Below are 15672 nucleotides of genomic sequence, written 5' to 3' on the forward strand. Positions count from 1 at the left end.
TTCTTTTACTTCGTTTGTCCTGCCACTCCACTTCTAATAAATTAATTCGTTTAGTTTATTACGAAGAACAGAACAATCGCTCTAATTAAGTTAATTATTGTATGTGTGCACACCTCTCTCTCTCTCTCTCTCTCTCTCTCTCTCTCTCTCTCTCTTATATACATGAGCGCGCACGCACAAATATTTCATAAAAAAAATTGAAAGATTTGAATAAATGCATCAAATGGTGATACTCTGCATTTGATTTTGAACGCAAATATGGAAAAGTCAAAATTAATTCCAAAATTTTTAATGAAAACACTCACTTTTTATTCAATATTCTTGTATATTTAATATTAAGATCTTTTTAAAACACAGGAATGAAACTCCTTTTGATTAAATATTTTTTGAGATATGAGTTGACAAAGGTTTAGTATTGCTGGCATTAAAATTATTCAAGATGTCTGACCGATGACTAGAACTTTTTGAATATTATTTAGGATCATGACCTTGATAATAACTTATCAAGAACTGAAACCACTGAAAGTTGTTTCTCATTTTCAAAAGGAAATATTTTTTACAAATAGGAAGAAGGAAAGTGGATGTATACAGGAGGAGAAGATTGTTCTGCAAGAGTATGGGATTTGAGGTAAATTTTATACAGAAACAAGAATGGTTTATATTTTTAATTCTATTTTCAGTAATATAAATTTAATAATAGATCTAGCAGCTTTCAATGCCAAAGAATATTTCAAGTTTCTGCACCTGTAAATTGTGTATGTTTACATCCCAATCAAGCAGAACTAATTGTTGGCGATCAAAGTGGAGTCATACATTTATGGGATCTTCGTTCTGATCATAATGAACAATTAGTATGTTATTTTTTTATATCTAAAAATTTTACAGTAAGTCAGAAACAAGATTGAGAGCTTTTCAATAAGAAATACAAATGATACAGTGAATCATTTATCTTATCCTTATTTTCCGCCAATGTTAAACAAGGATGAAATGATCACTGTATTACACAGTGTGTTTGTTGGAAAGCTTCCTATATGAATAAATCAACTAAGAAGCACCATTGTGGTTAAAGTTATATATTATAGTAATTATTACATATATAATAATTTAATATGAAATTTATTTTAAATATATTTTATTTTACATAATCGTCTAAAGGGAAGATTAATTTACTTCAACTGACTGCGCACCAATTACTTATGCCGAGGACTTCCTGCAATGCAGACACCCAATTCAATCAAACATGTAATAATATTTGTCGTAACTAATATGTATAGAAGGAAGTTCTTGGCGTAAGCAATCAGCATATAATCAGCTGAAGTAAAATGTAAATATTTTAAATAAATTACATATAGAATTATTATTATTATTATCTAACTTTTAGTAGCACTTCTTACTTGATTGAAAATTTTACATATATATGAAATTCGTGAGGAATTACAAGGATTTTACTTTATTATATATCTATATTAAATTATATTTATATAAATATTAATATACAAGATGTCCGACAAGTTTTAACAAAGTGCTCATGCAGGTAGAATGGATTAAACTGAATCGAAAGTTCATTCATCATTATGTAATTTTTGCAATTTTACGAGAAATTAATTGCTAAGATTGCCGAGTGCATATATATATTTCAAATATTGCCAATGTCAAGTACAAGCACGTAGCGAAATACGATCACTCAATAGGGGAGTTTCCTTTCACGCTCGTGCCTAACTCTTCTATTGCCATTTATAGTAAATAATTCCGCATGCATTTAGCATGATAGGCTGAGTGGATGATACGTGCTCATTTGGTAATCTTTAGTAATTAATTTCTCGTAAATTATTACGAAAATAGCAAAAACTGTATATAGAGGATTCAGTTTAGTTCGCGCTATTTGCACACAAGCGCTTTGTCAAAAAACTGGATATAATTTATTATTATCCTGTAATTTATTATTTAAATATTTTTATTAGATTCCTGAAGCTGAATCTTCGATCCAAGATATTACAATAGATCAAGATGGCACTTATATGGCTGCAGTGAATAATAAAGGACACTGTTACATTTGGACGCTTTCAGGAGGCATAGGAGAAGAACCTACAAAACTTAATCCTCGTCATAAGCTTTTAGCTCATAAACGTTATGCCCTCCGTTGCAAATTCAGTCCTGATTCTACGTGAGTATTTCCTTATTTTCATGATAGAAATTTTTAAAATTATTTTTAAGGATTTATTTATGTACATGTTATTAGGTTGTCCGGAAAGTTCGTGCCACAAAAGATTTAATTTTAATAAATGTATACTAAAATTTAAATCTTCTGCGTTTCAATTTTCCTTCAAAATCGGCACGAACTTTCTGGACATACATAGGAGTATACAGGGTGTCCCGAAATAACGGGATTACTTTTCGTGAGCGAATTAAACTGAGTCAAAAAATTGTCTATCATTTTGCAATTGTCTATCATTTTCGCAATAATTAATAAGATATTAACTTTTAAAAATTATCGAATAACACGACTTACCGCCGTGATATAAAAAGTAAAGTGTACACCATTCCCATGAATGCGCAGTAGCAGAGTGAATTTCTAGTCAAATTTGACTGACTGTTCCGCTATACGAGCGATATTATATGTAAGAAAATACATTTATGGTCAAATTTGATTGATTGTTTTCAATATATTGCTATCGCCATTATACACAGTTATATCATTTTTTTACATTACGAGTCTATTTATAGGTGTAATCGAGCCCTCCACGAAAATGTTTATTATAAAATGTTAACAAAGAAATAATAGCACGCTATCTTCAACAATTTTTTATACCCTTAATTTATTAGATCGTTGGTAACAACATCGGCTGATCAAACTGCGCGAATATGGAGAACAACAGATTTTTCCGAAGTACAAGTACTTCAACATGAGGCAAAGCGTTGGGTTTGGGATGCGGCATTTAGTGCAGATTCTCAATATGTATTTACCGGTGAGTATCTCTTCTTGTTAAACATTCCCTTTCTTTAATAATAAGAATTTATACGTAAATATATATATATGCTTATGTAATTTATAAATAAAAATAATATATATAAAATAATAAATATTCCGATTCATAATTTGTAAAAAATTTGTAATCAAAGTTTTATAAATATTCAGTACTTTATTTTATTTTACTTACTTACTTTTATTTTATTTTATTATATATATTTATTATATATATATTACAGCTTCTTCAGATGGAGTTGCAAGATTATGGAATGCATCTACAGGAACAGTAGAACGAGAATATCAAGGTCATCAGAAAGCTGTCACAGCTCTTGCTTTTCGCGACGAAATTGTCTCTGCGAGTTAGAAATAAAAAATAAATATTTAAATATTAGATTTATAATATACCTACGAATGATTCAACCTTGAATGAGAATGAATATACCTACGAATGATTCAACCTTGAATGAGAATGAATTTTTATACAGAAATTATGCGTTTCGCAGATTATTTCCGTGAAATTCTGAATTCATTCTTAGAATGTCAACGTTTCAGTTTACTTCATCAGAGCGAGGAGCCTGATACTAAAATGATTTTTTATAATTTATTTAAATTAATTTAAAAAGACATATTTATTTTAATGAGATCGAGCCTAAGCCCTCTAGATTATGATTTTTCTGCATGCTACACGATTTCTTCAATTAATGAATGCGTTACTTACTGTTACTTAATTTATATTATAACTAGCGCGCATGATTATTTAAATATAACAAAATAATGTAATTTGATAAGTATAATAAAAATAAAACAATTTACATTAAAATTATTGTCATGACATTGAGTAAAAATCTAATCTCGTTTGGGTCGATGTCATGCCATAATCCTGTGGTGTGGACGTCCATCCAAAGAACGCCTATTGTATGTCCGTTCCAGATCGAGATAATGGACTCCTAAGAATTGTCTTTTGGGCGTCTTTTCCTCATGGACATAATCAGGACATGAAATGAATACTAAATGGGCATTTCTTCAAATGGGATGTCCCTGTGTTGTAAGATAAGAGCACAAAATATTAAATTTATCTCTTGTTGTAATATGATAGATAAATAAAATATATAATAACAGATAAATATTCTTGCAAAAAAGAAATAAATAATCATTACTTGTTATAAATTTCGAAATAATATAACAATATTAAATAGAAAGAATGAAATAAAAGGAGGTACTAATAATAAAAGTGTAACATAATTAACATTTTGAATATATATTTATTTCTTATTTTCTAGCTTTCTGTTCGATTTTGTATATCATTTAACTACTTACATTACTATAGTCGATTAAAATCGCAAATTTACATTTCTATAGATACAACAAAATGAAGCAGGATACATATTCTAATAAGACAGATTAATTTGTTTATTAAACGCATAAATGGAAACGTTTGTAACGAATTATGTTGTTATAAAAATTCTATTATATTTTACACAGAATATTATAGTTTACATTTCTGGAATATTTAAATCTTTCATAATTTTTTTTTTTTTCAGAAAGTAATTATACATTTAAAGATAGTTTGTAGAAAATAAAAATAAAAAATATTAAATATCTGGATTTTTAAGAATACAAAAATCACATCAACCAAAGATTTAAAAAGTATTTAAAAATCTTTCAAAAATGCGTTGGGAATACAATTTATAAGAATGGATTCTTACAATTCATTCCATAAACAGAAAAGAAAAAAGAATTCAAAAGGTAAAGTAAAATATTTTTTATAAAAAAAGTAATAATAAAAGAGATATGTAATCAATACTTCGGTATTTTATGTAATTTTAACTCTGTGACTTTTTTAATATTACTTATCAGCTTTAACATTAAAACATTTTGAAATTATTAATGACAAAATTTCATAATTCGTTACCTTTTTGTACTTTGTACCATGTTATAGAGATCATAATCATGATCACGATCAAGATCTTTACAATCGATTTTCGCTCGCTTATATACATTCATTTAATAATAGTCACTACTGTCACAGCTTTATTTGTTTGCATTTAAAGAAATTTAAAATAAATAATGTCGTTGTAAGATGTTTTTTTTTTCAACAAAAAGAGTCATGTACAATATATACAATTAACATAATTCAAATAACAATTTTTATACATATTCCTAAACGTTTGTATCTGTTTGCATAGCAACGCGATACAATAAATATAATTAATATTCAATCATCAATCTCAATTCTATTACATATTTGACTAATAACACACATCGAGTATAATCAATTAATGTTTCTTAGACCCTCATTAAGACACACACTTAAATTGTATATTTATCTCCTTCTTTCGTTTTCTGTTTAAAGCTTCTATTAAATTTATTTAATTATTCACTGACATGAAGATATTATAATAAAACGTGTTGATAATTTTCGCATCTGCTCTTTTTCTATAATATTTGTCTTTATTCTATCTCTTACAGAATGTTGTTAATAAATAATTACAATTTGTAATTATTTGTTATATACAAGGTATTCTAAAAAAATGTAAAATTTCTTTATTTTTTTATTAATTGAAAAACGTTAGTCCATATTTGTATTTCCGATTAGTGTTGCATTTAACATTAAATTTAATCAATTATGAATCTGAGATTTACTTAATTTAATATAAATAATATGTTACATACGAATATAATTTAATGTTATAAAAGTATTATATCATATTTTAAGGAAAATATAAAAGGAATATTTAAATAGATTTCAAATGAGTTGTGATATTAATTAAAAATAATATCAATTCAAAATCGCATTTTCTCTCTCTATATATTTTTCTCTCTCTATATTTTCTTAGAAATAAAACTATTGTGATACATATATTTTTAGAATATCTTGTATATTTTTTAGGCATATAGTTAATTTCTTAATATAATTGAACATGCTATTTATGAAAAATTAACACAGTAATGTTTTATAAAAAGAGACTTTAAAACAATAGACCATATGATGTATCAATTATTTGTCATCTTTTTTTTTTATAAATCTTCGATTTTGTTCGGTTCTGTCTTCTCTAAGATGATCAACAATATTGTAATTTTTGTTCATTCAGGTATATTTATTACACTAAATAAAAACATGCTCTTGCTTTTATCTGTAAATCTGCAATGTTTATTTGTAATGTAAGTAATTGAAAAAATTGCCAAAGATTAGGAGATATAATCATGAATGTTTCTAATGAATTTATCGAATTTACCTAGATATATTACACATACATTAAGAATCTATTGTTATAGAAAGAATGAGTGTTTATTTTAAGAAATTGAAAAATAAGAAAATGAAAAACAATGATTGATAAAGTACAAAAAATATTAGTAATAATCAATATTTATATTTCATGGTATTAAAGTAATATTACTCGAAAAAAAATGTCATTTATATGGACATATTTTATATATAATTATATATAATTTTATATAATTATATATGAAACTTTTTTCGGGTATATAAATATGTATAATAAAAATAAATAATATCATAGATTTTTGAATGATTTAAATTGTATCAAACTTCTTGAAATTTAAGGATATGTTAAAGCAAAAAATTAGAGATCCAAGAATTTACGTATTGAATTTGTACCCACAAATGTGATATACAGGATTAAAATTTGTAACATTAAGGGAATCATAAAGACGATTAGTTATATCATAAATAGCACTTACACACAGACGATTTACGTCATTGACACATCACTACATATTACTACATCAATATTTCACACATAAATTTTCGTATGACAATATATATATAACATTTTAATTAGACATCTAAGTTCAATTTTATGAATTCCATGTTGTTTCGTGCAAATTATTAGTTTGTGGACTACTATTTCGTAAGTACAGACTGCATAGCTTTTATAAAGCAAATATTGTCACGACATGACAGCTTTAGAAATAATAGTCTACTAATAATAATAGTCTAACTATAATAGTTTACATGAGGAAGAACGTGAAACTCTTAAAATTGAAGGCATCTAATTAAAACGTTATACGAAAATTAATGTGTGTGTGTGTGTGTATGGGGTATGCATGAATGAGATATTGATCTAGTCATATCAATGAAACATAAATCATCTGTTCGTGCTATTTATATCAATATTACTAATTGTCTTTAGAATACTCTTAAGAAATTAGAAAATTTATTAAAATTAGAAAATAAAATAAAAAATCGATTTTGTAAAATGTTTCATAAACAGATTACTTGAACTTTTATTCTCGAATTTTTACACTTTTAAATTTTTCTCAATATATCTTAGATTCATAATTCTGTTGATAGATTTTTAAATTATCCATTTAGTTTTAAATTATCTATTTTTTAGTCTATTTAATTTGTTTGTAAATCCTTGAATCTCTATATTTAAAAATTTTTTTCTTTAGTCTTATATTCTTAATATAATATTTAAACTTCTAAATTTTAGCATGATCTCAAATATTTATTTTTAAGGCCTGTTTTCACAATATGTGATTATCTAAAGAGTAAAAGTTACTAAGAGATTCAATGAAATTTATTCACGAATTTTTTGATAACCTTTAATCTTTAAGCCTAATCTACATTCGTCGTATCGTAGCTGTCGCAAACTTGTTGCATCAACCAATTCGATGCGTCAATTTTCGTCGTACAATATACTTACGACTCTTGCGATGTTACGATACAACTTTTTATTTATATACGACCTTTTATTTTTAATTATTTGAATATTTTAGTTTTCCTTTCTTCTTTAGTACTTAATATTTCAATAAATTAATATATATAATAAAAAATAAGAATTTACATACATGAAGAAGTATAATAATTTGATAATAATATGATTTTTTTACACATTTGAGTGTATTACTATTATTATGGCAATAGATATAGTACTGAATTAATATTATTATGGCAATAGATATGTCGTAAACGTAACAATGTTTCATTTTGACAATTTAAATAAATGATACGTATTAAATTCGTTACTTATATAAAATATAAACATGCGCAATAAAATATAAAATAAGCGATAAAATATTTAATTGGAATTTACTTTGTGCTTTTATCTAATAGAGAATAGACAATATAAATTCTATTTTATAGAAAACGCTTTTAACTGTTGCACCAAAAAAATAATTAACTAAGATTCACAGATTCTTAAATCTTTGAAACTTTAACATCGAGATTGTTTTTAGTTTTGCGGGTTTTAGATTCTGAGCGATATGTAGAAATGCCTGTGAAACACTACCATGTGCAAAAATCACAGATATTCTGTAGTAAACTATACACAAAATTATTGTAAAATAAACTTATGCAGTTAGAATTTTTACATTTAAAAAAATATCAAAATGTAAAAATAATTCATATTCCATAGAACCAATTTCGAAGACCCAAGATAATAAAATCTATTAATCTTAGTTTATTAAAGAGTGTTTTAAATAAAATAACGATACGTAACACTTACAATGATATGATAATACTTACAAGTACAAAGCATAAGCATCCATTAGGTCAGATTGTACTGATTCATGAACTGAAATGGTTATCATAGTACGCGTATGTTTTAAAGAGACAATAATGACATCAGTATCTAGTAGAAACAATCATACAATGTTGGGTGCCTCTTTCTTCTCTCTTTTTCTCTTTTCTTCTTCTTTCTGATCTAAAATATTCATCATTTTAAATAAGAGCTTTCTTTAACTTAGAACACAAATGTTTTAATACGTAATATATGTAATATTTTATATATATAGCTTGAAGAATTCATACTATTATGTTTTATAAATACATCTTCATATATGGAAAATTCATACATCATTACTATCTTGCAACAAAAAACAGTGTAACGAGAGAATAAATGTCCTACTTTGCATCCGTATGAATTCCCTTTCATCCGTTTTCAAATTGCGTTGAATGGTATCGATTGTTCCCATTGTATAATATGCATATAATAAAACGCGAAAATATTTGGAAAATATTCCTGATAATATTTTCCATTTCCTGATATTTGGAAAAAACAGTAGGAAAAAACAATGCGATGTAAATGTTATTAAGAGGCGATAATAATTAAATATAGGCAGGAGAGAGGTTCAGAGTAAGGCGAGAAATGACATTGTTGCGAATCGTTGCACGTGTTGTTCTTGAGCTCTTGATTATTTGGATGACCATGATACGACAGTCGTGACAGACTACAACGGCGACGCCGCGTAACCGTTCCGCTGCCATTCGCTGTTCCGCACTCGGTCCGCTCGAAGTGGAGAAAGTCTTCGTAGTTGAAAGAGCGGCGGGACTGCCGCCACCTTTGTAACATCTACGCAAAACATTAAAGTTATTCAAGCAAAATAAATATGAGAGAAAAAGAGAGAGAGAGAGAGAGAGAGAGAGAGATTAATATTAAAAATTTAAACAATTAAACAATTTAAAAGGAGCATAAAAAACAATTAAACAATTTAAAAGCTTACATTGATTCTTGATGTGTCAAAATTTTTAATATAATATTATTTAATATAATATTATATATATTACAAATAGATGTTTAATAAAATTATCATTTAATATAAGAGAAAAAGAGAGATCTTACAAATAGACAAAGTGTCTTTTATATAAATAGAACATCCTCTCTCAGTCATTATTATAAAATTAATTTTAAAACTATAATGCTTATTACACATTTTGGTAATTATGTATATTATGATCTCACAAATTTCAATGATCCAGGACAGTATTCATAATCGGTTCTTATTTCAAAATCGTCTTAATACTTGTCTTAAGATGCTAATGCGGCTTTCTGATTGATTCATGACATCTCAAAATTGAACTTAAGATGGTTTTGAATATAAGAACTAACTATGGATACCGGTCGTAGTCCGTTCTTATTTCAAGATTGTTTTAAGTAATGTTTTAAGACGCTAATATGGCTCTTTGGTTGGTTCATGATTTCTTAAGATTGTACTTAAGACGATTTTAAATATAAGATTTGATTATGAATACCGCTCCTTGATATGTTGTCAAAGTCATGATTCTGAATGACCTCAACAAATTTTAACTATCATTCGTTAGTTATTATATAACTTATAAGTTATAATCAAAATTAAATATTATTTTACTGAGTTTAATTTTATTTTTAATATATTATTAACTCATTTATGTAGTAAAGCCAGGGAAGTAACTCATTACTTACAACGAAGTTACAATTATTTTTCTTCAGTAAGTGCTATAATAGAGAAAATGTAACGAGACGTAGTCGTAACGTAGAAAAAAACATAAAAGTTGTAGTTGTGACTGGTCGGAAAAGTGCTTCGATCTCCAAACTATAGATTTTTTTAAATTTTTGGTTAAATTTTCTCTTCACACAGCCATCTCCAACTGATCTTGATCTGGACCTCAAGAAGGTCAGTTATTGACCTTTTCCATCGCAGCACTATTCGTTAAAAATTCTATAGACTCTAATAAATTAAATCAATAAGAAAAAAAAGCCTTTGAAGAACCAATTAATTAATCAATAATTGAAAATTTCAATTATTTTATACAATAAAACGTGATTGCAACAGTCTCTTCAAAGGTTTTTTTTCCTTATTAATTTAATTCATTAAAAAGTTGAACAAAACAATTTTTATGAATAGCACGCAATGTTTTAACATAAGATATTTCAGTAGTATTTTCCCTGGATCGGAGGGAGGGAGGGTAAATCTTGCTTCGCCTGGAAAGTTGTGCGCCCCTTGGTAAGGAAAAAACAAGATGAACCTCGCTTCGAAATTCATCCTCTGCCTAGAAGTCCATGACTTTTTACGCGAAGTTAGATCCACCAATTTTCAATTTAAATAGTACTAAGTACTAAGACGTTCTGTATGGATCCCTGATTTCAATATTAAATTTTTTTACTACGATTGTATCCTGATATTCACTTAACAACGAAGATCCGACCAATCATTATAACAATGACATATCATACATTTAAGCCAAGGGCTCAATAATTGATATCGAAATCTATTTCAACAAATTGCATATTAATTACTTGCATATTAATTTTATATTAATTACATCAAATTCTTTGCTAAAAAAAGTCTTGTGGTCTCGAAACGTTCTTTTTAGTTATATGTAATAAATGTATTAACTTTATCTATATCTGCCATATTCAGCTTGACTAACTGATTTTTCATATAGTTTTTTCATTACATTACATGAGTGAATCTATACTTTTGAAAATTTACAATATATACGATGTGAATAATAGATATTTAGTTTTATGATTACCGTGCACTCCTTATTTCATAAAGCTTAATAATAATAAAGCTTAATAAATTTCATATTGATTATTATATAAATATATTATTGTTTTAACCTCTTTTCTAATCCTTGAACTTCTACGTCTCGACGTGCATGAGAAGGTGTTGATGTAGGTGTTAGTGCGGATATAGGTGTCATCGTCGGCGTCGAAGCAGGCGTGCCGCTACGCAACGCAGAATCTTTTCGTCTAGATGCGGGAGAAGCCGGTGCTGAGCCAACCGCTCCTGTGTTACCTAGCCAAGAATTCTTACTGTTATCGTTCTCTGTTTCCGTAGGTGAAAGTAATAATCCAGGAGAAAGCAACACAACCGGCACTCGGGCAAACTGCTCCGTTGGTATCCGCATCTAGAATATTTTTATACAATTACTTTTTTCCTCTTTTACTGATTCAAAAATCCTTTTTCAGAATTAAAGTATACAATGAATGTGTTCGTGAAGTGAACATGTGTTTATGAAGTGGAATTTATGCCGAAAACATCAAAAAATTTCAAAATTGAAATTTATCATTTTTTAGTTCAATATAGCGCTTTAGAATTGTCACATTGTGTAACATTTGTATAAGAGCTATGCAATCTATTCTTACGAACTAGTAGTCCACACGAGACTAGTAGTTCGCACGAAGAAACAATATGGAGTTTTCAAAATTAGACTTAGATGTCTAATTAAAACGCTATTATTATACAAAAATTTATGTTTATGCGTGAGTGAGATATTGATATAGTAGTATATAGTGATGTATATAGTGATAGTATATAGTGATAGTATATAGTGATGTATCAATGACATCATCATAAATGAAGTCTATTGGATAAAATCAGGTTAAAACTTAATTATAACTAACCAGTTATGGAAAACAGGCCTTAAAAATTTATACTTTCCTTATAATAGTGAATGTAAAAAATCTTATACTAACTTTTGAATAACATTTCACACAGACAGTCCTTTTGCATAAGCGGCAACGTTGTCCCCAAGGACCCAGTAGACCAAAACGTGTTTTCAGACAAAGAAAACAAACACGTCTTTTTTCCACATCCTCTTTTACGCGCCCTTCTACGGGAAGAGATTCTAACTCAGCTTTTGTAAGGACGCTACGAATATGTACAATCTCATCCAATGTTAATGACAGTCTTTCGTCCAATAGCATGTCTCCTAACGTCGCTTTCTGCAAAATGTAATTACATTTAAATATATTTACATATAGTTTTGTCTTTTACGTTTCCATATCATATAATGTAGGTAAATATTCAGATGGGAAGCCAGCACCATCTGAATATTTATTACGATAGCAAACGTACATCTACATCCGTATTCTACATTTTCTAAATTCTAGATAGCTATGATCTTTCTTCGTGCTACTAATACTATTCAAAGATTTTCAAACGGAAAGACGCAAACGTAAAATAAAAGTTTCATAAAATCAAGTTCAGTCTGTAGAAATGATCGTGGATAACATTGACGAATTTTTAGACGCTGGTAAAGTGATTCGCATGCGTGCGAATTTATTATCCTTCAGGGCATTATATGATAACATAGTTTCTATTTTTAAAGTAGCAAGAGATATTTTTAACTTTCAAAAACTATCAAATATATGATATTTTGTTGTAATTAAATTGAAATAGAAGATATGACAATTTGTTGTGATTGAATAGAAGAAAACAAACATATGAAAATTTGAAAGATGTAAAACGAGAAGATAATCAGATACATGGTTATGTCGTTTATATTTGGCAGTAGACATGAAGAATATATCGCTTATTGGGAGATCTTTAAGAATTAATTTCTCATCAATTATTGTGAAAATTGCAAAATATGTAATACAAAACTTTTAAACTCAGTTTAGTTCGCTTTACCTACTCACAAGAAATAATCTAATAGATATCTTATTATATGTATAAAGATCAAAATAAAATCACTATATAAAAAATACGTAACATATCTATACTATTAAATTCGGAGCCTTTGTAGATTATTGATTGCATCCAAATTTAAAAAAAGGATTTAAAAAAGAATAAGAGTAATATATATTTTGTACTTTATCAATATCATCCCACTCATCATCCGGGGCTTTGTCGTTCTTGTTCTCATGTGCAACCGCATGTGCCAATTGCGCTTGTCTCGATGTTCGTGGTTGTGGACTATAATTCGGGCTAGGATTTAGACTAATGTTGGGACTTGGACCTTGACTTAACACCAAATCTTTAAGGCCAGCATGCTGCCGACTATGTGGTCTTGATTGTGGTAGGGATGACGTTCCCGTGAATGACATTTGCGGTACAGTGCATTTTGCAGCGTGTCTTCTTGCAGATGCTCTTCGGGAAGGACATTGCGTCGCTAGATCGTAAGCTGCAATAGGATAAAGAGATTCAAAAATAAAATAAAAACCAACATAAAGCAATCAAAAGTCAAATTGAATTTTTAGATCGTTCTATATGCGATTAAATTCAATTTTTGTCAATTTATATTTGACTAGAAATTTTTTCATTAAAATTTTATTAATAAATCTTAAGCAAATTTTCTTTAAGAAAGATTAAATAGATTTTATATACTTTCTATTATTCTCTTTTTTAATATAGTAAAATAACTGAGTTATATTTGGACGTACTGTTGTCAGCATGTATAAGAATGGTCAGGAGAATTAATATACATTTAAGATCACTAACTATTAAAAATTTTTAATTGTTTGATCCAAAGCTTATGACGTATTCTTTAATTGTTGAGATTTTTACAACATCAAATCTATGAATTTGATAGTGACTCACATCAATCAGGAGAGTTTTATTAATTTACGTATTAGCTGAGGAGAACTTCAAAGAGAAATGTTTTATTGATTGACGTTTTTTTGGATGTATTTTGGATGTAAGGATTTGAAGAAGTAAAAAGAAATTTTACTTGATTTTGCATACCAATATCCAATAACTTCAAATATATAATTCAGTTCAAATAATTAATCTATTTCACTTTATCTTCTACTTCACTTTATCTCTAAATCTATTTCATTTTAAGTACAATAAGATTGAATCATAGCGATTCGAAGCGAATTGAATCTAATTACTTTATTCCATTCGTGTTTGAATAGTTCGCACATTTCTAATAATTATTCATACTCGCGATATAAAAAAAAGTTGAACTCTGTCGTAAAGTATCATTAAAAAAAATTATGAAGAAAATAATTTAAATTTTTTACGAAAAAGTGAATACAAATTTAAAAAATTCATCTCTAAAATCAATCATATGTTACAACATATATGTATACGTAATTGCATTTAATAGAAATATTAGAGGAAAAATTAAAACAAATAAATAAATAAAACGATAAATAGATAAAGTAAATATATATACGTACATGTGCTAATTATGATCAATAATTATATGATCAACAAAATAAGAGAAAGTTCAAAGATTATTTATAATAATTACATTCTAATTGAGCATCACAGAATCGGTGGTATTCATTCCTGGTTAGACGAAGTCCGCCAGTTTTTCGCCATGGATTAGCAGATCCTTCCTCATCATCATCTCTCGCATGATCATGATCTTTATGTCCGTTGCGGACTCCTTTTTTAGAACCAAAATTATCTTTAAGTTGCCAATAATTACAGATTTCATCTTCTTCCTCGAACCTTGTCTCCATAAAATTCTCCTCATTGTAATCATCCTCATAATCATCTTCATCATCTTCCGCATCCAACTATTTAAAAATGTAATATGTGCAATATATGTTATAAAGTATTAAGAATTAAACAGTAAAATTTAATATAATAAAATTTTAAATTTAACCAGATATATATATATATAAAACATTGAAAACGTTTCCGATTGTTAATCATTTTCATTTTCAATGTTGAAGGAGGACGCCTGGTTTATAGGATAAAAAAAGATCGATTTTTTTATTTTATAAATTAGTAGTATGACTCTTCAAGAATATATTTCTAAAATTTTAGAACGAAATTCAAAGTCCTTTCATAGATTCGCTTGTAATGGGAACACGGCACACAGATATACAGGGTGATTCAGAACAGCTCCATATTCTTGTAAAGACGTGGTCTGGAATTCTAAAACAATTTCTCTACGGAAACTTTTATCTGACGCTTACTTTTTGAGGTATTAAAAGATAAAATTAGTAAATTACGGACTGTGTATAGAGGGTAAGCAGGTGCGGTCACAATTGTCTTAGGCCCGATTGCACCAATATTACTTTGACTTTAAGTAAGACTTGAAACTCTCACTTTCTCTCTTTAAAGTTGAAAGAGAGAAAGAAATAGAGAGTTTTAAAGCCTTGCTTAAAGTCAAAATATAACATCAGGCCTAAGACAATTGTTAGTGTCGTAACGAGAGTCTCTAGTACAATTGGGCCTTAAAGACATAGGATTATTCTGATTTACATAATACACGCACAATCTCTCTCTCTCTC

At 27.8% G+C, this 15672-nt stretch overlaps 2 protein-coding genes across 2 annotated transcripts in view; one reads left to right on the top strand and one right to left on the bottom strand.

The window, feature by feature from the left end:
• Nucleotides 1-3782, top strand: part of LOC105627419 (target of rapamycin complex subunit lst8) — a 9363-nt gene extending 5581 nt beyond the window's left edge. Inside the window, exons 3-7 of the mRNA XM_012208701.1 lie at nucleotides 567-628; nucleotides 701-851; nucleotides 1962-2164; nucleotides 2824-2966; nucleotides 3208-3782. Of these exons, the coding sequence (XP_012064091.1) occupies nucleotides 567-628; nucleotides 701-851; nucleotides 1962-2164; nucleotides 2824-2966; nucleotides 3208-3332 (684 nt within the window). The 3' untranslated portion in view covers nucleotides 3333-3782. The remainder of the gene's footprint in view (nucleotides 1-566; nucleotides 629-700; nucleotides 852-1961; nucleotides 2165-2823; nucleotides 2967-3207) is intronic.
• Nucleotides 3783-9041: 5259 nt separating this feature from the next.
• Nucleotides 9042-15672, bottom strand: part of LOC105627420 (protein spire) — a 26556-nt gene continuing 19925 nt past the window's right edge. The window contains 5 exon segments of the mRNA XM_012208702.1: nucleotides 9042-9285; nucleotides 11317-11606; nucleotides 12175-12423; nucleotides 13294-13604; nucleotides 14679-14949. Of these exon segments, the coding sequence (XP_012064092.1) occupies nucleotides 9042-9285; nucleotides 11317-11606; nucleotides 12175-12423; nucleotides 13294-13604; nucleotides 14679-14949 (1365 nt within the window).

The sequence above is a fragment of the Atta cephalotes genome, assembly GCF_000143395.1.
Source record: "Atta cephalotes unplaced genomic scaffold scaffold00009, whole genome shotgun sequence".
Lineage (NCBI taxonomy): Eukaryota > Metazoa > Arthropoda > Insecta > Hymenoptera > Formicidae > Atta > Atta cephalotes.